The 24,754-nt window shown below is 43.1% G+C and overlaps 2 protein-coding genes across 3 annotated transcripts in view; both read right to left on the bottom strand.

Moving 5' to 3' along the window:
- abl1 (c-abl oncogene 1, non-receptor tyrosine kinase) overlaps positions 1–8,722 on the bottom strand; it is a 56,885-nt gene extending 48,163 nt beyond the window's left edge. Inside the window, exons 1-2 of the mRNA XM_062988984.1 lie at positions 8,631–8,722; positions 6,954–7,433 (exon numbers count right to left, since the gene is read on the bottom strand). Of these exons, the coding sequence (XP_062845054.1) occupies positions 6,954–7,089 (136 nt within the window). The 5' untranslated portion in view covers positions 7,090–7,433; positions 8,631–8,722. The remainder of the gene's footprint in view (positions 1–6,953; positions 7,434–8,630) is intronic.
- Positions 8,723–12,152: 3,430 nt separating this feature from the next.
- The window catches only part of exosc2 (exosome component 2), a 113,044-nt gene continuing 100,442 nt past the window's right edge, over positions 12,153–24,754 (bottom strand). The window contains exons 1-9 of one of the 2 annotated variants that reach the window (XM_062988988.1): positions 21,124–21,252; positions 19,307–19,408; positions 19,186–19,231; positions 18,973–19,062; positions 18,038–18,103; positions 17,855–17,923; positions 16,317–16,493; positions 15,524–15,652; positions 12,153–12,922 (exon numbers count right to left, since the gene is read on the bottom strand). In XM_062988988.1, the coding sequence (XP_062845058.1) occupies positions 12,842–12,922; positions 15,524–15,652; positions 16,317–16,493; positions 17,855–17,923; positions 18,038–18,103; positions 18,973–19,062; positions 19,186–19,231; positions 19,307–19,408; positions 21,124–21,245 (882 nt within the window). In that variant the 5' untranslated portion in view covers positions 21,246–21,252 and the 3' untranslated portion in view covers positions 12,153–12,841. Of the gene's footprint in view, positions 12,923–15,523; positions 15,653–16,316; positions 16,494–17,854; positions 17,924–18,037; positions 18,104–18,972; positions 19,063–19,185; positions 19,232–19,306; positions 19,409–21,123; positions 21,253–24,754 lie in introns of those variants that run through there. The other variant, XM_062988989.1, reaches the window with a different exon arrangement.

Here is a 24,754-nt window from a genome sequence, read left to right as displayed (position 1 = left end):
GCGGAGTTTGCATATTCTCCCAGTGTCTGCGTGGGTTTCCTCCAACAGTCCAAAGACATGCCAGTGAGGTGAATTGGAGATCCAAAATCGACTGTCCATGACCGTGTTTGATATAACCTTGAGAAGTGATGAACCTTGTGTAACGAGTGACTACCGTTCCTGTCATGAATGTAACTAAAAGTGTGTAACATGACATTACAATTAGGGATGCACCGATCCAACTTTTTCAGTTCCGATACCGATCCGATACATATACTTTGCATATCGGCCGATACCCGATACCGATCCGATACCATTTTAACTTGTATAAACTTGTGTTTTTATTTGCAAGTTCGAGCTTGTCAGGAAATGTAACGGTTATCGGTACATGAAGGGAAATGTTATATTGACGTTAGCGTTAGCGCTGTGCTACCTCAGTTCATTGGTTTTAATGGCAAGATGCTAAATCCTAAACCCGATGGAATCGCTATGTAACGCGTTCGAATAACCTGATTTATGAGTTGATGACTTATTAGAATCCTCTCTAGCGAGGCAGCTCCTTAGGTTTTCGAACACACCCATAATGTAGCTGCTGACAATGAGAAAAACAGTAGTAGCTTAAATAGCTTTTTCAAATAAACTTATCCGTAAATATTTAGTGCAAACAGTAATTCAAAATAAAATATAGCAGCTAAACCTGAGTAATAAACATGTTGCCATCGAACTTGTTAGCATAGCAAGCAAGTGAAATACCTCCATGCAGCTGACTCTCCATGTTGCCGTTTTTGTTTGTGTTATACGCCATACGTCAGCAGCGCGTCCTGTATGGGCTTAGCACGCGTCGCAAACGAATTAAAGTGAACGTATATCGGCCCCACGGATCGGTTTAATTATCCGATATCCGATCCATCTCATTTTGGTAATATCGGGACCGATATCCGATCTTAATATCGGATCGGTGCATCCCTAATTACAATCCTAATAAACAATAAACAAAACTCATGCCAGTAGGTCTCATGATTCACATGCTCAGTGAGGAATAAAATTCTGCATCTAAACACTTTCCAATCTTCATCATGGGCTGAGCGGCCACATGAACAACGATTGGCCTGTTGTTCATATAGGGGTGGGGTAGTAGCAGTAAGCCGGATAGGGTCTCTCTCATAACTAATGCAACTGATGGCGCCTGCACAGGGAAGGAGTGCGTGGATCAGGGTGTGTCTCTCCGTACACAGGGCTGATCCACATTAACGCTCGCCTAGCGCATGTGAAAAGATGCAGTCGGCTGCTGCCCACGTGTCGGGGGGAGCGTGGGTTAGCTTCGTTCAACTCAAATCAGAGCGGGGATCGGCATTAGTGGAGAGGAAGCGTGATGCAATCGGGCAATTGGACCGGTAGCTACTAAAGATTGAAAAACACGTGTACCCATGACAGCAAAGCTCAAGTTTAAGGATTGGTGCTCGGCCAAGAGGACAAACCTCAGACCCATCGGTCAACACGTCAAATTTCCAGGGAATTCATTTCTGTTTTTTAATTCTGAATACAAGAGTTTGGACCAAATAGCCCAAAACTGTCATGTGACCGACACATGGCACAATTTCAAAAGCCTGCGAGCGATACCGAGTGCAGCTGCCATCGTCGTACATCTCCTCACTTTTGTTTCAGCGTGGAACATCCAGCCATCGACAGGCCCCAGTCGCGTCCGTATCCGATGTCGATGGCAGAAGTCAGACAGTGGAACAAGTCTCTGTGGCTCAACAGCTGGCTGAAACCGAGTGCAAAAGCTTAGCACGACAAGACAGCTACATCTGAACCCCTCCGGTTAAAAAAAAAAAAACCCCTCATGTAACCCATAGGAATAATGAGGTGAGATCTTAAAGTCTAGACTGTGCAGATTCCATGAGTTCCAGCCAAGAACTGGGGCAGCAGAATGAAAAACATCAAGGTCCACTCCACCGCAGTCCATGTGTGTTCGGTACAGCTGTTGGCCTGATCGTATCTATGTTCACATTTTGATTCTTGTGTACTAAGTGTACCAAGGTTGAGAAATATACACCAATCAACCATAACATTAAAACCACCTCCTTGTTTCAACACTCACTGTCCATTTTATCAGCTCCACTTACCATATAGAAGCACTTTGTAGTTCTACAATTACTGACTGTAGTCCATCTGTTTCTCTGCATGCTTTGTTAGCCTCCTTTCATGCTGTTCTTCAATGGTCAGGACCCTCCCCGGACCACTACAGAGCAGGTATTATCTGGGTGGTGGATCATTCTCAGCACTGCAGTGACACTGACATGGTGGTGGTGTGTTAGTGTGTGTTGTGCTGGTACGAACGGATCAGACACAGCAACGCTGCTGGAGTTTTTAAACACCTCACTGTCACTGCTGGACTGAGAATAGTCCACCAACCAAAATTATCCAGCCAACAGCGACCACTGATGAAGGTCTAGAAGATGACCAACTCAAACAGCAGCAATAGATGAGCGATCGTCTCTGACTTTACATCTACAAGGTGGACCGACTAGGTAGGAGTGTCTATAATAGAGTGGACAGTGAGTGGACACGGTATTTAAAAACTCCAGCGGCGCTGCTGTGTCTGATCCACTCATACCAGCACAACACACACTAACACACCACCACCATGTCAGTATCACTGCAGTGCTAAATAATTCCTGCTCTGTGGGGTCCTGACCACTGAAGAACAGGGTGAAAGCAGGTTAAAAAGGTATGTAGAGAAATAGATGGACTACAGTCAGTAATTGTAGAACTACAAAGTGCTTCTATATGGTAAGTGGAGCTGATAAAATGAACAGTGAGTGTAGAAACAAGGAGGTGGTCATAATGTTATGCCTAATCATACCGCCCAGCCCTATCCTAATATTTAACCAACAATAGACATCAGCTTATAATTTGCCACACATGAAGGCGCTCGAGTGGTGCATTAGTAGCCCACCAGTGCTGACATCTCAAGCTTGCGAGTTCGAATCTCAGCTCTGCTAATGGCGGGATGGGGGCCTACGCGGACAACGATCGGATTGTCCAAAAAATGGCTGTATGGATTCCTCATAGCTGCTGTAAGTATGTGATACGGCTCTGTGTGGGAACCCAACACTGGCAGATGATAAGAAGTGATTGCAGATTGGGGGATGCACAATTGGGAATTGGCTAGATTGAAAGATAAAGGGGGAAGTGGGGTAATCCAATCCAGGGAAAAAGAAGCCTATTTATATGGGCACAGAAAATCACCAGCTATTGTAAACAACAAGGGAAGAGGAGGCCATGCTATAAGTTCTACAACGTGTACCTTGTGCATATCAGTACTAGAGCAAAAGTAACCTATGCAGAACGTACTCAGACAGGCCTTTGCTTGTCCGGCTCCAAAGCATGAGCAGTTCAAACCTGCTCGGTAGGACAGCCCCAGCCAGGAGGAGTCTCCACAACACGGCTCGAAGTCCCGCCACGGCCCCGATCTCCCTCTACAATCCGGTGTCCTGTTACAGGTGAGCCGAATCCATTCTGTAACCACGCTAAAACACAACGAAACCGACCCCGTTCACACTCTGTGCTCACTGGCAGCTGGCGGGAGGTTGTTGGTCCACCCGCCCCCGAGTCGTCGGCCTCTGGTTGCGCAAGAAGACACGCTGGAATCTGTTCGTGCGAAATGTTTCTGCCTGTTGCGAGAACTGTCGTGTTATAGGAAGGAACTGAAAAGGACAGCCGGGCTTAGTATACATCCTGAACAAAACGAGGGAGTCGGCACCGAGGCCGTTATCAGTGTCCCAGGTCACAGCTAGATGAGACCTGGCAACCCAGAGCAGGACACGATGCCTCCTCGTCCTCTTCAGTCACACCTACCACCTTCATGTCCCTCCTCACAGCGTCCATAAACCTCCTATTTGGGCTTCCACTCCTCCATCCTCAGCACCTTTCTTCCGATATAACGCTCATCCTTTCGTCCGCGCATGCACAGACCATCTCAATCGGGCCTTCCTAAAAATAGCTGCGTCCGAAATCGCATACTTCCATACTTAACAGTACGCGAAATGAGGACGCAAGAGCGGTTAGTATGTCCGAATACATAGTATACACAAAGAGGTAAGCGAGAAGTACCCGGATGACCTACTTATTGGGCAGCCGTGTTTGAGTATGCAAACGATGCACACTTGCGATCCGCTAATGTATCCCATAATGCAACTGGAGCTGCGTAGGCGTTCGAAGCGGAATAAGAAACAAGTAAGATAGCGGAAAACGGAGAGTCCTCTGTTCACAGGTGTAAGTAGGATAAATAAAATACATTTTTTAAAGACGAATAAATAACAAAAAGACGATAAATATCCAAAATGTTGGCGAAATAGTTTAAGTTCCATCACACAAAATGTTTGAATAATTTACAAATGACAGTGGTAGCCTAGTGGTTAAGGTACTGGACTAGTAATCAAAAGGTCACTGGTTACAGCCCCAGGTTGCCACTGTTGGGCCCTTGAGCAAGGCCCTTGACCTTCAATTGCTTAGACAATATACTGTCACAGCACTGTGACAAATGTACAAATACATTACAGCAGGGTTGTTCCAACTTTTTTTCAAGCGACCTGCATTTTGTCCATGGTTTTTACCGCGACCCAGGCAACACATCAAATTTACCCAAACAAAACACAAAACGAAGTATACGTAACTAATAAAAATGGTGGCAATCTAATCAAACTGTGATTTACAACGTGTAACGTAAAGCCTCCACAAGGGGGCGTTTGTGTACATTTGTTTGCTTGTTTATTAGGATTTTAACGCCATGTTTTACACTTTGGTTACATTCATGACGGAAACGGTAGTTACTTATTACACAAGTTCAATGTCAAACACAGTCATGGACAATTTAGTGTCTCCGATTCACCTCACTTGCGTGTCTTTGGACTGTGGGAGGAAACCGGAGCTCCAGGAGTAAACCCACGCAGACACGGGGAGAACATGCAAACTCTGCACAGAAAGGACCCGGACCGCCCCACCTGGGGATCGAACCCAGGACCTTCTTGCTGTGAGGCGACAGTGCTAGCCACTTAGCCACCGTGCCGCCCGCAAATAAAGATGTAAAATGACAATTATATCCATACAAAATCAAATCCATGATACAACAAAAGCGTGGGGCTAAAAGACACGCGCTGCAACCAGGGCTGGATTTCGAAGGAGCGTCGTTTCGAATCCAGCTCTGCCTTCACGGTCGAGGCTGGGCGGCTATGGACAACGATTGGCCTGTTGTCCGGGTGGGGGGCGGGACTTGAGACCGTAGGGGATGCTCTCTCAGGAACGGGGCGGTCGCGCCCTCTGCTGGCTGGTCGGTGGCGCCTGTATGGAGACGGGAGGGGGTGTGGCGGAGTGTGTGATCCTCCGTGCGCAGTACTCTGCCACGCTACACTCGTCAAGTGTGGGTGATAAGACGGTCGATTGGCTGTGCACGTTTCGGAGGAGGCGTGGAACGGCCTCGTCAGCCCCAATCAGGAGCAGGAATCCGCACTAATGAGAGGATGATAGATGGGATGAAATTGGACGTGCTAAATTTATAAAGAAAAAAAAAAAAAAGCGTGGGGCTGGCCAAAGATCTATGATGGACCGGCACCCTGTCCAGGTTATTTGTGCATTTCCCAGTGGAACAAAACCTGACCAAGATGAAGTAGTTGATTGGACTAAATAGAAAAATGAACATTATCTGCCAGTGTATGATTTCATTCTGGACAGTCTGTGTTGTGATTCCAAAAACTATATACAGTATAAGATGAGCCAGTTAGGTGAACAATGTATGAGTATGTTGCCAAGCTTCTGCTAATGTATTAGATGTTTGGAAATAGTCCAAGATGTAAAGAGGATGTCAAGTGTGCTGTCTGGAATGTCTGTAGTAGAAAAGTTGCCATACAAGTTGTTACACTGAGGACTCCACCAGTAGTAAACGGTAGTGGATACTAAACAATATAATCCTTCAACCTTCAATGCTCCCAATGGTCCCATACATAAAAGGATTTGATACCTTAACCCAGTCGTCTGGCCATAATTAAAGTCATTCAGGTCTTTATGTCTGCCCATATCTGCTGCATTCAACACATATTCTACAAATAATTACCATCAACCGGAGACTCGGTCTCGACCCGGACTCGTTTCAAATGACTCTGATTGATTCTACACACATTGTCCATTTTATCAGCTCCACCTACCATATAGGAGCACTTTGTAGTTCTACAATTACTGACTGTAGTCCATCTGTTTCATGTAGCGTGCTTTGTTAGCCCTCTTTCATGCTGTTCTTCAATGGTCAGGACCACTACAGAGCAGGTATTATTTAGGTGGTGGATCATTCTCAGCACTGCAGTGACACTGACGGTAATGGTGGTGGTGTGTTAGTGTGTGTTGTGCTGGTATGAGTGGATCAGACACAGAGTTTTTAAACACCTCACTGTCACTGCTGGACTGAGAATAGTCCACCAACCAAAAATATCCAGCCAACAGCGCCCCGTGGGCAGCGTCCTGTGACCACTGATGGAGGTCTAGAAGATGACCGACTCAAACAGCCGCAATAGATGAGCGATCGTCTCTGACTTTACATCTACAAGGTGGACCAACTAGGTAGGAATGTGTAATAGACTGGACAGTGAGTGGACACGGTATTTAAAAACGCCAGCAGCGCTGCTGTGTCTGATTCACTCATACCAGGACAACACACACTAACACACCACCATGTAGAGACACAGATTGACTACAGTCATTAATTGTAGAACTACAAAGTGCTTCTATATGTTAAGTAGAGCTGATCAAATGGACTTGACAATGATTCTGCACAGAAAAAAACAGAAGTGTAATGCCAACAGGATCATAACCTACAAAAAAAACCCCAAAACATCCTATTCTCGTGCTGCAGGAAACGGCAAAATGCAGAACCTCAGCGCCAGAGGGAACCAAGAGCAGGAACAGAAACTGAACTTCCTTACCGTGAACGTCGAACACGTTGCAGTGCGGAGATCCATGGCGCGGCGCGTCCCTCTTCCCTCCGCCCTTGATGAAGTTCAGAGCAGGCAGGCTCGGCCTCCGATGGTCGCCGACAAATTTCCCTGGCTGCTGCCCCATAAGGGCAGGACGCCAGGCCAGAGCCGGGAATCACAGCTGATGTTGATCACGATCTTGGAACCTTGTGTATCGGAGTGCAACAGTCTCGAGGAGTCCCTCCGTGGTGACGGCCACTTCAGCTTGTACAGCCTTGTGTTTTTCTCAGTCGGGATTGAAACTGGACCTGTAGATCCCATTCAGCGTGGTGCTTTTGTGTAGCGTCAAGCAGACTAGCCAGGCGGAGAACGCACCCAGTTCTTTTGAAGTTCTTGAAGCGGATCATGTATTGAGTAATCTATGCGTATGCGTACGCGTGCGCTACCATCCGGTTACGCTCATGCCTAAAAATACCATCAAACTTCCCCCTGAAGGTGCGAAATTTTAGAATTTTAGTTACAAAGCTTAAGATATAAACTATATTCTGTGCTTCGCAGGGGCAATTCGGGCAATAAGGTTGTGCAGCATTATCGGCATTGCTCGGAAATGTTCTTTAATGCTTGATATTATTATACATAAAAATAATTTCACATCGTTATAGCACCAAACACTTAGTAATTAGACATATAAAACACTGTGGAGAATCAATATTCAAAGTCTTCCTTTAAATCAGACCTATGAATGGCAATGCCTCAGTAAAGTGGCACTTGATTCTAGATCCACTAGATTTAAAATACTCTGGTAATCAACAAGGCACTTGATTTAGAACACTGGTACTACAATGGCACTAGTTTTCAAATACTATGCTAGGCTAAACTGTTACTACATTTGGAGTACATCACAAAATAGGCACTTAATTCTGGGTAATCTTAAACGCTGGTATAATTCTGAGAATCCACCAGATTCTGAGTACTCTGGTAGGCAGGCACTTTAAAATATAGCAGTAAACTCAGAATACTACCATCAGCTGACACATGAGCGAATTTGGCACTGCAGTACACTGTGCTCCAGAAAGCTGGTGAGAGATGGCACTTAATTCTGAGTAATGCACAAAGCTGGCACTAGATTCTAAAAACAAAAAACAAAGACGCAGCCAGATTCTGAACCTCTAGCAGGCTGGTACCTGATTCTGAGTACCCTGGAAAGCTGTGACACTCCAGTGACTTTGAATGGCAATTAATTCTGGGGTAATTCTGAATAATTCTGAGCATCCACCAGATTCTGAAACCTCTGGTAGGCAGGCACTTTAAGAGACAGCAATAAACTCAGAATACAACCGTCAGCTGGCTCCAGAAAGCTGGTGTAAAATGGCACTTAATTCTGAGTAACGCACAAAGCTGGCACTAGATTCTGAACCTCTGGAAAACTGGTACCTGATTCTGAGTACCTGGAAGGTTGCGACACTCCAGTGACTTTGAATGGCACTTAATTCTGGGTACTCTGAATAATTCGGAGAATCCACCAGATTAGATAGCAATAAACTCAGAATACTACCGTCAGCTGGCACATGAGTGAAATTGGCACTTCAGTATGCTGTGCTCCAATAAGCTGGTGAGAGATGGCACTCAATTCTGAGTAATGCACAAAGCTGGCACAAAGATTCTGAACCTCTTGCAGGCTGGTACCTGATTCTGATTACCCAGGAAAGCTGTGATACTCCAGCGACACCCCAGTGACTTTGAATGACACCAGATTGCACTCGGATCGCAGCGAGATGGCACCAAATCCTGAATACTCCTGTATGCAAGGGATACATTCAGAAAAATCTGATAAAGTGGCACTTTAGTTAAAGCTTATACAGAATTATTAGACAGAATTTATGATCAAGGTGTTTAGGAATTAAGTCAGTAGTGTGTAGGAACTAAACTCAGTCACGTGATCTCATGTACTTCAGTATAATTTTGGGTCATGCAGAATTATTAATGCTGTTAATTAGTCCTGGACTTGTGCAAATAAGTTCATGAATACAAAAACAGGTGTAAATATTAGTACTCACCTAAATCTGGCACTAGTTTAAGACTAATAGTTTAAGTCTAATAGTAAACCAAACCAACCTGGCTGCATATCATCAACTTATTAACTTCCCTAACAAGTTTTGCACGCACCACGACGCCGAATTTTCGACTAACCGATTCGAACAAACACAGTTTTAACACATTTCACCCATTTGAGTCGATTATTAGTCGATTATTGTGATTATCCTGATGGACTTCCGCGTGCCCGCTTTAGCTCGGTCTCAGTCTCGGGATACACAGCACTTCCACCCGGACTCGCTTTGCTGTTGCTCCGCCACTCAGCCTGGCTTTTCCCCCGCACTGCCAGCTCGTTTCCCCAAACAAACCGTCCACGCGTGTAAAGCAGAGTCCGTCGGTCCAAATCACCCCGCTGCCTTTTCACTAGTCACTGCACGTTAGTCAAAATTCGAGCGACAATTCCTATCGAGTAGGCTTCGACGCAGGGGCCGCCATATTTCCGTACGCTAGGTGGGCTGGTTCCTCCGCTCACGTGAAACGTGACGCGGAGCTTTATTCCGCCAACAAATAGTTCGCTCTGTGTGAGGAAAAACAAAGTGTTTAATTCGGAATAAAACAAATATAAAGGTCGTATTAAGCACTAAATAAGTATTATTTCATATAATTATCGTGTAAACAAGAATAATTCATAATTTAATTCCATTTATGTGTGGGAAATTCTATATACACAACTCCCAACCTTCAAGTAAATCACATAACATCCATTATTTACAAAGTCGCAAATATTTTCCATTTAAGTTGGTCACAATATCGTATTGAATTAAATGAATTAATTTAAAAAAGCTGCAGTACACTGTTTTGTATTCTGGTTATCAAAATTAGGTTTTGACAACCTTTCTTTCTGCACGGTGTTGCTTCAACCTAGGGCTGGGCGGTATGACCAAAAATTTGTATCACGGTACTATTAAAGATTCTCACGGTTTCACGGTATATCACGGTATGTTTTATTTTGTTTATGACCGTTAAACCATAACATTAAAACCACCTCCTTGTTTCTACACTCACTGTCCATTTTATCAGCTTCACTTACCATATAGAGGCACTTTGTAGTTCTACAATTACTGACTGTAGTACTAGTCCATCTGTTTTTCTACATACTTTGTTAGCCTACTTTCATGCTGTTCTTTAATGGTCAGGACTCTCCCAGGACCACCACAGAGCAGGTATTATTTAGGTGGTGGATCATTCTCAGCACTGCAGTGACACTGACATGGTGCTGGTATGAGTGGATAAGACACAGCAATGCTGCTGGAGTTTTTAAACACCTCGCTGTCTCTGCTGGACTGAGAATAGCGCACCAACCAAAAATATCCAGCCAACAGCGCCCCGTGGGTAGCTTCCTGTGACCACTGATGACGGTCTAGAAGATGACCGACTGAAACAGCAGCAATAGATGAGCGATCGTCTCCGACTTTACATCTACAAGGTGGACCGACTAGGTAGGAGTGTCTAATAGAGTGGACAGTGAGTGGACGGAGTATTTAAAAACTCCAGGAGCGCTGCTGTGTTTTATCCACACATACCAGCACAACACACACTAACACACCACCACTATGTCAGTGTCACTGCAGTGCTGAGAATGATCCACCACCCAAATAATAATGAGCCACCCCCTTTCTGGAACATGCTGGATTGTTTGTTTTCAGTGAGGATAAGTGAAATATCCATTTTTAGTTAATAAAACAATTTGGCAGCTTTTTGGATTTTAAGTATGTCAAAGCATAATTTAAACTCATAATGTAACTAGTACGTCCACAGACATACCCTCCATTTGGGAGTTACAATTGCATTTCCAAATTTAGGTGGTTCTAAACTGTTTCTAAAATGTTTGGGATTTAGGTTATCTCATAAAATATGAGGCAAGATTTGAACCAAGATCTCGAAGACCCTGAATCTCATTCACTATTAAAATAACATTACAGTAATGTGCTACAGGTGCTATCTGGTTTCTACACTTCACCAGCAGATGTCGCAATTCACACCAGCAGAAACCCACTCACACATCCACTTAAACCTGAAAGCAATGTAGTGCAGCTGATGGACCACCTGGGAGGTAACGTTTGTAGTCAGGTATGGTGTCCACATGTTTTTGGCTTGACCCATCATAGCACCTCCTATTCCAAAGTCATTGGCAATAAAGTGAAGTTTGTCCTGTGTGGCTATAACGACCCTATTCATCCTGCATTTATCATCTGTGCCCTTTTAGTCAAAAGCTCACTGAAATGAGTGCTGTCAATCACATCATTAGAGAAGTAAACCTGGCTTAGAATTGACATTGCAATTCCAGTGTTCAATGGGGTTGAGGTCAGGGCTCTGAAGTTCCTGCAATCAGAACTCATCAAACGCCTGTATGGACATATACACTGATCAGCCATAACATTACAACCACGTCCTTGTTTCTACACTCACTGTCCATTTTATCAGCTCCACTTACCATATAGAAGCACTTTGTAGTTCTACGATTACTGACTGTAGTCCTTTTTCTCTACATACCTTTTTAACCTGCTTTTACCCTGTTCTTCAATGGTCAGGACCACTACAGAGCAGGTATTATTTGGGTGGTGGATCATTCTCAGCACTGCAGTGACACTGACATGGTGGTGGTGTGTTAGTGTGTGTTGTGCTGGTATGAGTGGATCAGACACAGCAGCGTTGCTGGAGTTTTTAAATACCGTGTCCACTCACTGTTCACTCTATTACACACTCCTACCTACTTGGTCCACCTTGTAGATGTAAAGTCAGAGATGATCGCTCATCTATTGCTGCCGTTTGAGTTGGTCATCTTCTAGACCTTCACCAGGGGTCACAGGATGCTACCCACGGGGCACTGTTGGCTGGATATATTTTTGGTTGGTGGACTAATCTCTGTCCAGCAGTGACAGTGAAGTGTTTAAAAACTCCAGCAGCGCTGCTCTGTCTTATCCACTCATACCAGCACAACACACACTAACACACCACCACCATGTCAGTGTCACTGCAGTGCTGAGAATGATCCACCACCTAAATGATACCTGCTCTGTACCATTGAAGAACAGGGTGAAAGGGGTTAACAGAGTATGTAAAGAAACAGATAGACTACAGTCAGTAATTGTAGAACTACAAAGTGCTCCTATATGGTTTGTTTATTTGTTTATTAGGATTTTAACGTCATGTTTTACACTTTGGTTACATTCATGACAGGAACGGTAGTTACTCATTACACAAGATTCATCAGTTCACAAGTTTCTATCAAACACAGTCATGGACAATTTAGTGTCTCCAATTCACCTCACTTGCGCACATAAAGGACCCGGACCGCCCCGTCTGGGGATCGAACCCAGGACCTTCTTGCTGTGAGGCGACAGTGCTACCCACTTAGCCACCATGCCGCCCTCCTATATGGTAAGTGGAGCAGATAAAATAGACAGTAAGTGTAGAAACAAGGAGGTGGTTTTAATGTTATGGTTGATCAGTGTGAATTCTTGTTTACAGAACATGTACAAATGCATAAAAAACAACAGAAATGACATTATAGTAAAACTGCACAAATATGTATTATGTTTCTCTTTATCCTCTCGATAGAAGTAGAAAAGCATTCATGAGAAATTAAGAGCTATACGGTTTATTAATATATTGAAAGTGGCTCTGTCAAGAAGCATTTATATTTAACACTGGAGGAGGATCATAAGGTACAAAACATCTTTGACGCAACATTGTCATTTTTTGTCTTTTTGATAACAAAAAATAAAAAAGGCAACTTGGGTTGCATCCTTCTGTTGAAACACAACACAATCCAGGTTCGTAAATATCTATCGGCTGGCATCTTAGCCCTCTTGCTCAAGAAGCCGCTGCCGCGTCTCCATCACAATGTCATCCATGATTTCTGGTTTTAAGATGTCTTTGATCTGCAAGATGACAAAATGACCATTTTTTTAAATTAAAAAGGCACAAAGGACCTGTAGTAAAAAAAAACAAGCACGCATTGTTTGCCGTGTAGCTTTGTAAGGTCAGGTTGGTTTAAAATACCCTTGTACAAACCAGAGATGGGGACTTGAGTCCGAGTCGCACGTAAGTCGCACACACACCGACTTCAGACACGACTCTGACTTGTTTTAAATGACTCGACTCGTGACTCGCAAAAAATGACTTGTGTACAACCAAAGTCAGCAACATTAGTTACGTGTGACAATTATATATATATATATATATATATATATATGATCCGACATCATTCTGATCGTGTCATTTTCTGCTCTCTAATAACACTCTGGCCGTCTTAACGCACGCAATGGATAGATGTTACAGCCAGCTTCCGGTATAGTGATGAAGCGTCGCTCCCTACTTAAAATGGTGGAATACCCTACGTAGTGCACTTCACAGTAACAGATAATGTGAATGGAACGCTTCTACAGAATTGGCGCTAATGCTTGTAAGAACCTCTTTCTGAACCACGCTTACATTTGTTTATTTCTATGCTACATTTACAATATATGGTTTGTGTATATTATATTGACTCGTGACTTGACTCGGACTCTAGCCTAAAGACTCGTGACTCGACTCGGACTCTAGCCTAAAGACTCGTGACTCGACTCGGACTCTAGCCTAAAGACTCGTGTCTCGACTCGGACTCTAGCCTAAAGACTCGTGACTGGACTCGGACTCTAGCCTAAAGACTCGTGACTCGACTCGGACTCTAGCCTAAAGACTCGTGACTGGACTCGGACTCTAGCCTAAAGACTCGTGACTCGACTCGGACTCTAGCCTAAAGACTCGTGACTGGACTCGGACTCTAGCCTAAAGACTCGTGACTCGACTCTGACTCTAGCCTAAAGACTCGTGACTCGACTCTGACTCTAGCCTAAAGACTCGTGACTCGACTCGGACTCTAGCCTAAAGACTCGTGACTCGACTCGGACTCTAGCCTAAAGACTCGTGACTCGACTCGGACTCTAGCCTAAAGACTCGTGACTCGACTCGGACTCTAGCCTAAAGACTCGTGACTCGACTCGGACTCTAGCCTAAAGACTCGTGACTGGACTCGGACTCTAGCCTAAAGACTCGTGACTGGACTCGGACTCTAGCCTAAAGACTCGTGACTGGACTCGGACTCTAGCCTAAAGACTCGTGACTGGACTCGGACTCTAGCCTAAAGACTCGTGACTCGACTCTGACTCTAGCCTAAAGACTCGTGACTCGACTCAGACTCTAGCCTAAAGACTCGTGACTCGACTCGGACTCTAGCCTAAAGACTCGTGACTGGACTCGGACTCTAGCCTAAAGACTCGTGACTGGACTCGGACTCTAGCCTAAAGACTCGTGACTGGACTCGGACTCTAGCCTAAAGACTCGTGACTGGACTCGGACTCTAGCCTAAAGACTCGTGACTCGACTCGGACTCTAGCCTAAAGACTCGTGACTCGACTCGGACTCTAGCCTAAAGACTCGTGACTGGACTCGGACTCTAGCCTAAAGACTCGTGACTGGACTCGGACTCTAGCCTAAAGACTCGTGACTCGACTCTGACTCTAGCCTAAAGACTCGTGACTCGACTCGGACTCTAGCCTAAAGACTCGTGACTCGACTCGGACTCTAGCCTAAAGACTCGTGACTCGACTCGGACTCTAGCCTAAAGACTCGTGACTGGACTCGGACTCTAGCCTAAAGACTCGTGACTGGACTCGGACTCTAGCCTAAAGACTCGTGACTCGACTCGGACGCTAGCCTAAAGACTCGTGACTCGACTCGGACTCTAGCCTAAAGACTCGTGACTGGACTCGGACTCTAGCCTAAAGACTCGTGACTGGACTCGGACTCTAGCCTAAAGACTCGTGACTGGACTCGGACTCTAGCCCAAAGACTCGTGACTCGACTCGGACTCTAGCCTAAAGACTCGTGACTGGACTCGGACTCTAGCCTAAAGACTCGTGACTGGACTCGGACTCTAGCCTAAAGACTCGTGACTGGACTCGGACTCTAGCCTAAAGACTCGTGACTGGACTCGGACTCTAGCCTAAAGATTCGTGACTCGACTCAGACTCTAGCCTAAAGATTCGTGACTCGACTCGGACTCGTATTTCGTGACTTGTGAACATCTCTGGTACAAACCCTATTTCCAGAATAAGTTGCCTCTTCATGTAACATGAAATAAAACAAGACTGTCTTTAATTTTTTGGCTGATCAACTGCATTTTCTGGGATTTGCCTTTGTGTGAAGGTACCACTGACGCAAAAGTGTATATTAGGATTTTAGAGCGACATGATGCACACAAGGTCTTCTCCTGAGTGCATTTGTTTGACTGGCATGCTATGCCTAATTATTCCATAGCGGTTCATGATACGCATCAACGACACAGTAGGAGTCGCTGTTGCAGCAGGAATTAGGTGATGCCCCATTTGTGTCTGTACAGTGCATGACCATGCTGGAGGCTGATGGAGGGCTAGACTGCTGCACCAACCAAACGCGACTTGACCCAAAACATAGTTGTGACCCGCTGGAACCGGTAGTACCTGGTGAGGCAGCGAGGATTCATAACAGTAGAGTACACTGGTGTCATAGAGTAACACTTTGTGAGCTGCCAGGGCCAGTAAACAGTTCCTCAGTCTTGAAATGACCTCCCGATCCGAGAGCGAAACCGGCTAAACAAAGCAAGGCAAGGAAATAAATCCACATTAGACAGACATCCAGATGAAATGAATCAGATATATCAGATATTTTATTGTGTTTATTGTATAATTTATATACAGATTAGCAAATCAAAGGATAAAACCCAACACAAATTATTAGGCGACCACCAACCATGAGAACAGGAGATTAGCTGGCATGCTAGTGGGTGTCGTCACCTCAGCCCACTGGTTTGAATGGCCTGGAGTTAACTCTGTCAGCTTAGTAAGCTAACACTGTGGCGGTAGGCAAGGGCGGCCCATGACGTAATTGTTGTCTAAGTAGTGCACCTAAATAATCTGCCTTCTAAGGGTCGATGTTAGTCAGAATCCTCTCTACCTAGGCAGTGGGTTTCACTAGGTTATCAGACAGACCTCGTGTGTCTCTAAAACTGTACTAGAGGGATGGAACATCATTGGACGGTAACGTTCAACGTTCCAGTTAATTCCCAAAATCTTCAACTGGGTTAAGGTCAGGGCTCTGTACAAACCACCGGCGTTCCTTCAGACCCCACTTGCACTGCAACCCACCTGTATTATCCCGTCATTTCGACACTATTTAAGTTTTCCTTTAAAAATATGTTCCCTGTTCGTACATGTCATGCATCATTTTAATCATTAGGAAACACTTGGTACTAACCTCCATGCTGGTATAGTACCCTCCCGCCTCTTCATCTTGATGTCCCGGTGTGGCATGTAGCCAAATGAAGCCATTGTTCCCCAATATTACGGAAGCTCCGCATGGCAAATTGTGAAAATGGGACTTCTGTCTCTTCACAAGTGATGGTGATACTTGCACCAACACACCCTGTCCGAGCTAAAAAACAAAAAAAACAAAAAAAAAAAAACACACACACAGGACAAAAGGCTTGTCATTAAAATCAGCTCAATACTATGGTAACCAAATCATGTGGTGCACTACATAAGCATATGTGGACACTAGAGATGTACCGATCGGGGTTTTTGGCACCGATTCCGATCTCCTTTCATGGATATCGGCCGATAGCCGATTCCGATCGGGGGTGGGGGGTGGTGGGTTTCTAGCAGTAAATAAAATAAATAAACTTATAAAGGGCCTCACAGTGAAGATAAACCGGAGCAGCGCGCGCGCGCGTGTGTGTGTGTGTGTGTGTGTTTGTGCCTTTAGAAGAGACGCTTTGTTCACAGTATCGCTATAAGTGATTGATTGATTCATGAGTCGATTCGTTTTATGTGAAGCGTAAGTTTCTCTTCTCAGTTATCTCTCCGTGTTTACTGTTATTAATTAAATGTCGTGGTTTTAAATAAACACCAGCTACTACAGAACATTTTGTGTGACTCTCTTACATTAAAAAGCTTCATTAAACTGCTATTACCACAGATCTGTAACCGAGTCAGACTCATTCCGTCTAAGGAGCTTAAAGTTTTCTGATGATCCTAAAAGTTCAGCAGATGATCCTGAACTAACGAATTTGCTAATAAATAAACGTTTGCCTCCGATTGGCTCTGTAACGTCTTCTGTTCTCATCTACATCACAAGTAAGAACCGCTTACGATTTACCAAAGTGAACCAGGAGTTTATATAACGTGCTGATAGAATCGACTCAGATGTGACCGGGTTGAATTATCTTTTTAAAGTAAATATTACAATCAGCAAAATTACATCGTATGTATGATGCACAACGTTAATGATGTTATTTTAGGTCATGAAGAGCTTTCATTGTGGTTTCTGTACGATGGTTGATGAATGGTGATGTGATGGTTGGCGCTTCGTAGCTCAAAGTCTGGATCAATCCACTGAGCTGTTAATTTAACGTGTTCTTTATATATCACACGATCGGATCGGCTACATTTAGGAAATATCGGCCGATCGCCGATAGCATATTTTCATTAAAAATCGGCCGATACCGATTCGTAGCCGATCGATCGTCCCATCTCTAGTGGACACCCAATCATTTACATCCCATTTCAAATAATTGGGCACCTATTACAGCAGTGTGTTGTTTATCCCTGCAGAAGAGGCTTGGCATTGTGCATGGTAATCTTAGGCTTGTGTGAAGCTGCCCAACCATAGAAACCCAATCCATGAAGCTCGTGTCTTGTGGCCGTGCACACTGGAAGTCGCTGAGGACAATGGATTTTACTGCAAGTGTTTATCTCTGGAGCAATGAGTGTGTCTATATATTTTGGTGTTCTTACCTTGCCATATTTTAAGCTGCGTGTATGGAGTGAAAGGGCTCCGTCTGAAAACACAGACTGGACCTCTGCCTTAAACGAGTCAAGGAAATCCTTACTTAGGGAAAACAAATACAATATATACAATAACAACAAGTGACATGTTTGATTTAAGGAATTCAGACTTGATAATACTTGTCAGGATACACTAATGAGGTCTCCTTCTTGAAGATAGTCTCTCATGGCAAGCTCATCCTCTGCTGATCGCCTCCTCTAAAACATCAACATTTTAAAAAGTTAGAAACAATACCTCTTATTTACAGTATATAGTAAACTGAGATGTTGCTCAAGGGTCCAACAGTGGTAAAATGGCAGTGGTGGGGTTTGAACCAGCAACCTTCTGATTACTAGTCCAGTACCAATCGCTAGGCTAAAAACTGCCCTGACCATATCATAGTGTGTGAACAACGGACCATTCAGACTATGTGCGTCGTAAAAGTCTATCATTGCGTCACGCTATCATTGCGTCCTCTCCACCGATACCGATCCCCGCTCTGATTGAGGAGAACGGAGCTAACCCACGCCCCCTCTGACACGTAGGCAGCATGCCGTATGCATCTCATCACCTACACTTTGACGAGTGCAGTGCAGCTCAGCATTGTGTACGGAGAGACACACCCCGAGAGCACTCTTTTCTCATCTCTGTGCAGGCGCCATCAATCAGCCAGGAGATCGTAACCGCACCAGTCATGAGAGAGAGAGAGAGACCCCATCCGGCTTAGTCCCGCCCATATCTGAACAACAGGCCAATCCTAGCCGACAGGCAGAGCTGAGATTCGATACGATGTATTCGAGCTCTGGTTCCAGCGTGTGTTTTTACCGCTGCGCCACCCGAGCGGCCTGAATAGAATAGAATCTTTATTGTCACTATACACAGGTACAATGACATTTCGAATGGTATCTCTCCAATACAGGTAGTAGCAGCAGTAGTGAAGAAGATAGGAGGAGTAAAATCTAATTATTTAACAATTATTTTCTAAATTATTTGTGATTTTGCATCGAAAAATATTATTTTTGAATACTCAAATGTTTCTATTTTGACGTTCGGTGTCAATTTCCGTACATAATGCAATCCTTCTTACCAACTCTCCTCCAGGAAGGTTAACCGATGATAGAAGCAATACAGAGTCCAGCCGAGAGTTCGTTTCCACTTTCCACCGTTTCTGCTGAACCTACAATTAGTCAAGCAGTACAAAATAAAAGTCATTCTCAATATTCATTTTTTATATATATATATATATATACAGTATATAGTACATTGTAGTGACAGGACAAATGATTTCTTAGTTACAAACCTCAGTGATGCGACCAACTACCACATCCCCAACTTCACCATTAAATCTAGAAATAAGAAAAGAAAGGTTGAGTTTGATGTCCTTTATAATGTTAAAATGTTTAAATAGGCACAGCGCATACCTCGTCTTGAGTGGCCGCACACAGATCAGTTTATTTACTCGTTCCACTTCACCAGCCACTGAAGCGGTGAGCTTTTCATCATCCATATACGTGCCATGGCCTCTGTAAAATAATGAAGCAATAATTAGTAACAGTCCCATGTATTTACCTACTAGCCATATTGCTAGAACCACCTGTGCAGTGACAGTAACACAATGGATAAAGTCATAAAAACACAGCAGCCTCAAGATTTTACACAAAATAGTGCAAAAACATCCAGTAAGTTGCAGTTCTGCAAGCAGAAATGCCACATCAGGTGTTAATCATTGTGGTCAAAGGAGAAAAGCTAGACAGGTTTGAGCTAACAAGACATCTACTGTTACTCAAATACACACTCTTTACAAGTATGGTAAACAGACCCATAGAGTCAACGCCTTTAGGTAGGTGGGCTGAAACTGCAGAAGATCATTGGGTTCCACTCCTGTTAGTCAAAAAACAGAATTCTGAGGCTACAGTGGACACAGGTTTAACTAAAGAAACCGGGAACAGGTAACATTGGAGGGCCAGATGATTTCTACTAAGACAAAGATAATAGATAAGTAAAAAGGATAAATATCTTTAACCCCGACTGGACTAGGAGATTTATACACTGTATGTAACTGCAATCAAAAGGTGCAATCGAACTACACCATTTACACCGATCAGCCATAACATTAAAACCACCTCCTTGTTTCTACACTCACTGTCCATTTTATCAGCTCCACTTACCATATAGAAGCACTTTGTAGTTCTACAATTACTGACTGTAGTACTAGTCCATCTGTTTCTCTACATACTTATTTTAGCCTACTTTCACCCTGTTCTTCAATGGTCAGGACCCCCCAAAGGACCACTACAGAGCAGGTATTATTTAGGTGGTGGATCATTCTCAGCACTGCAGTGACAATGACACGGTGGTGGTGGTGTGTTAGTGTGTGGATCAGACAAAGCAGCGCTGCTGGAGTTTTTAAATACCATGTCCACTCAATCAGACACTCCTACCTAGTCGGTCCACCTTGTAGATGTAAAGTCAGAGACGATCGCTCATCTATTGCTGCTGTTCGAGTTGGTCATCGTCTAGCTGTTCATCAGTGGTCACAGGACGCTGCCCACGGGGCACTGTTGGCTGGATATTTTTGATTGGTGGACTATTTTCAGTCCAGCAGTAACAGTGAGGCATTTAAAAACTCCACTTATCCACTCATACCAGCACAACACATACTAACACACCACCACCATGTCAGTGTCACTGCAGTGCTGAGGATGATCCACCACCCAAATGATACCTGCTCTGTGGTGGTCCTGGGAGAGTCCTGACCATTGAAGAACAGCATGAAAGGAGCTACCAAAGCATGCAAAGAAACAGATGGACTACAGTCAGTAATTGTACTTAAAACATTTGTGGGTTAAAAAGTGCAAGATACAGACACAGTGATGTTTTCTGACAAAAATGAGGGCATTTTAAAGCTTTGGCATCACTTACCGTTTAGAAATATTGAAAACAGCCTGAACAGAATCAAATCGATACTTTGTTCACTGTATCGGTTCAGTATCGTCTCTTACATCATGAATAGATGTGTATCACACCTTCACACAGTTAACAACTCTTATTGAACTACAACCAGAAAATACTCATTAAAATAAAACAAACACATGTAGTATAAAGAAAATATTATATAAAGGTTTATATCTGAATATTGCATAAATAAAGCAGAAGAATTAGCGGTAGGCTGAACACATTAGTGAAATGAGTGATGATCCAAACACTATGCACTCAGCAATATTAAAAACATATTTACCTCATAAAACCAGTATCAGATGTGATCACATCCCCCGGAACAACCAGGTGTTTATCTGCCTTGGAATGAGCAGAAAGTGGTATTTGTTTTCTGTATGAGGGTAATCTCATATCCACCGCCATGCTTCACCCATGTGATCGCTTTCCAAAATGGCGGAGTGTTTTTATTATCACTGATATACCGCCATCTATCTGCCCTACTTCAAACATTCAGTCTGAGATTTAAAATACAAACCACATTAAAAACATTAAAATTTTAAAATTCAGTTGTTTTTACTATTACACAAAGTAATAGTGTAATTGCATTTCTTTTTGGAGAACTGTTTTGCTAAGTAGCTAACAACTTTAGTTGCTGTAGTCTAGTAAGTAAAAGTTACAGCCAGGATTCTACCATATACATCTTTTTACCTTAATTTATTTATTTATCTTTAATACAACTTTATCCTGATTGGGACACCCTAGCAGCTACGAGCACAAAACAAAACAGGAATACACCAAATTTACCCACTCACTACCTATACCAAATAGTGATAGATTGCCTTTATTTGTCATATATACACATACAGGTGTACAGTACAACAAAATTCTACTTCACATATACCAGCTTGTTTGAAAGCTGGAGCCCCTGGAGCAGACAGGGTTAATGGCAGCTGAGGAAATTCGACCTGCCACAGGGTCTGCTGATCCAGTTCTACACAGCAATCCTCGAGTCCATCCTTACATCATCTATCACCATCTGGTTTGGTTCCTCCACATCACATGAACGAGCCAAACTCCAGCGTATAATCAGGACAGCGGAGAGGATCATTGGATGTAGTCTGCCAACGCTTCAGGACATCTACAACAGCAGAGTGCTGAAGCGCGCCGGCAAAATTACAGTAGACCCCTCTCATCCTGGACATCACCTTTTTCAAACTCCTCCATCTGGCAGAAGACTCAGGACAATAAAAACAAACACATCCAGACATGCTAACAGCTTTTCCCCCAGAGCTGTAACACTTTCGAACCACAATTAATGTTGGTAAATGTTGGTTAAATACTGGTTAATGTTACATGTCATACATACATGTGTAATTATCGATACTATTACGTGTATTGTGTGTACTACTATGTGTACTACTATGTGTACTATTGTGTGTATTACCAAAGCAAATTCCTTGTATGTGTAACATACCTGGCAAAATAAAGGGATTCTGAATGGCTCAAGGGCCCAACAGTGGCTGCATGGCAGAGCTGGGATTCAAACTCTCAACCTTTCAGTTGATAGCCCAAAGCCCTACCCACTAGGCTACCACTGCCCCCCAAATGACAGATAAAAATCTATCGCAGATGTAATTGCATATACTGTATACATGTACAATTCAGTGTTTTTTTCCCACAATTTAAGGCCTCAATTGGTTGATAGTTTTGGTTTCCACTGACCACTCTTACATCATTTTGTTCTCAACAAATGACACAGTTTATACTGTATCAGTAAAGACCTTCAACTTGAATCATTTATTCATCAAGATTCCTTGTGTGATTTTAGGGTTCCCTTCATTTTTTGAGCAGTGTATATAAGTCACTCATGCTATTATGACATGAATACATTTCATTTTATTCATGTTTATCAGCTTGACATCACATAATCTTATTATCTGTACAACATTTTGCATCTCATGACATGACCGAGTGATTCAAATTTTTTTTTTGCTGTGATTATTAAAGCCAAATGATGTGGAAGATTCAGAAAGATTTTCCATAAAGATAAAGATATAGAAGTGCACAACACAGCTATGTTTGTGATCAGAAACAGTAAAGATTGTTGAATAAACCGCATGTTCAATATAAATGTCACTTTCTACCTGATGTTGGATACAAAATACCACATCCAAAGACGTTAATCAATTCAAACAAATTCATTTCAGATTAAGACTGCACAATTAATTTAGTACATTTACTAATCCCATAAATATGAGCGTTAAGTTTACACATTGCTTCTTGTCTCCTTTCTTTGGTACTGGGATATAAAAAGACGTCTTCCAATGTACCAGCCATTGAGTGGTTTTCCATATTTGTCTATATAACTTGTTCAGCACTTTAACTGAATCATCTTCAGAAAGAATCTTGAAAAACAATTTCACTGTGATGTTATCAATTCATTTTTTTTTCAGTCTTCATAGTATCATTAATCATCCAGTTCAGTTATCCAAAAGCATCTGATCTGATCAGTTGGTGTCTTACGATGGTCCCTTTTGGTACAGGACGTAACAAGGTATACAAAGCAACAGCTAAGGCTACAATCAGTAATTGTATACCTACAAAATTCATTTGTATGGTAGGCACACCTAACAAAATAATAGATAATACTAAAATTATAATGTGAGGGATCTTCAAAAAGTTTCTGCATTTTTGTTGTTGGAAACAGTGAGGGTGAGAAGAGCAGTAATTGGTCGTGTCTGAGAGACGCTTATAGTCCGGATTTAGCACCATCTGATTTCCACCTTTTTGGACCACTCAAAGAAGCTTTAAGGCAGGGGTGTCAAACTCATTATGGTGGCCCTCAAAGCTCTGATTGTAACGTATCCTGCTGTGATTGCACTCTGCCTTTTAAGTCTTGGACAATTTGGAAAATTCTGTGTTTGGTGTCAAAATGGCAAATTTATACTGTATATTTATAATGTATATCTACATTTATATTGTACTCCTTTACCACGGACACGGCCTCATAACACAAGAGACGTACCGGTTTCTCTTCTTGAAGCACAAACTTGTCTTCACTGTCCCTTCTGCTTCAATTTTCTCTTCTTGTACATTTTGGGATTATTTGTAAATATTTCTCAACATCACTTGTTGGAAAACCGCCTCATTTAAACGCTGATATGGAAACACTGCCATCTAGTGGCGGAATGAGGTCACTTTGCGGGTCACAAAATCGACATGCATTGTGGGAGATGCAGTTTAAGTACGATTTTACAGTGTATTTTAAGACAATCATACGTCTTTTAAGCTCTCGGGCCACATCAAATGACGTGGTGTGCCGGATTTGGCCCGTGGGCCTTGAGTTTGACACGTGCTTTAAGAGGAAAAAGATTTTCATGTGATGATGATGTGAAAGCAGCGGTGCATCAGTGGCTATGCGCTCAACCCAAACATTTTTTGCTGATGGCATTAAAAAGTTGGTATGGCGCTCGGAAAAATGCATCGGAAGGTGATAAAGTAGATAAGTGATGTCATTTGTTTTTGAAATTCTTAATAAATAGAGTTAAAAAAGTGCTGAAACCTTTTGAAGAACCCTCATTTTCTGTAATCGGATAACTAAAGCGCACTCGGTGCAAAGTACTAACGACCTGGCTGATGAGAGACATCGTAACTGTTGCAGTTCACAGGATCTGGACAACCTCACAAACCCACAACACACACATCTTTTCCACAGTGTAAATATTTTGTTTTAGCAAGATTATGGAAACTTGCCTGTTTAAAAAGATGACAGTTTGTTTTCCAAAAATAAATCACTGTCTGGAAGGCCAGAATAAATTATCTTCACAAATATAAACTCTACTGTGATCCAAATAACTTTGGTACTGCGACAGATTATGCACTGATGAGCCAAAACATTAGGACCACTCCTAATTGTGCATGTCACGGTCATG

This window comes from Trichomycterus rosablanca, chromosome 26 (assembly GCF_030014385.1).
Source record: "Trichomycterus rosablanca isolate fTriRos1 chromosome 26, fTriRos1.hap1, whole genome shotgun sequence".
In the NCBI taxonomy this organism is placed as follows: Eukaryota; Metazoa; Chordata; class Actinopteri; order Siluriformes; family Trichomycteridae; genus Trichomycterus; species Trichomycterus rosablanca.
The sequence above is the reverse complement of the archived record's forward strand: the minus strand, read 5'-3'. Positions and strand labels throughout refer to the sequence as shown.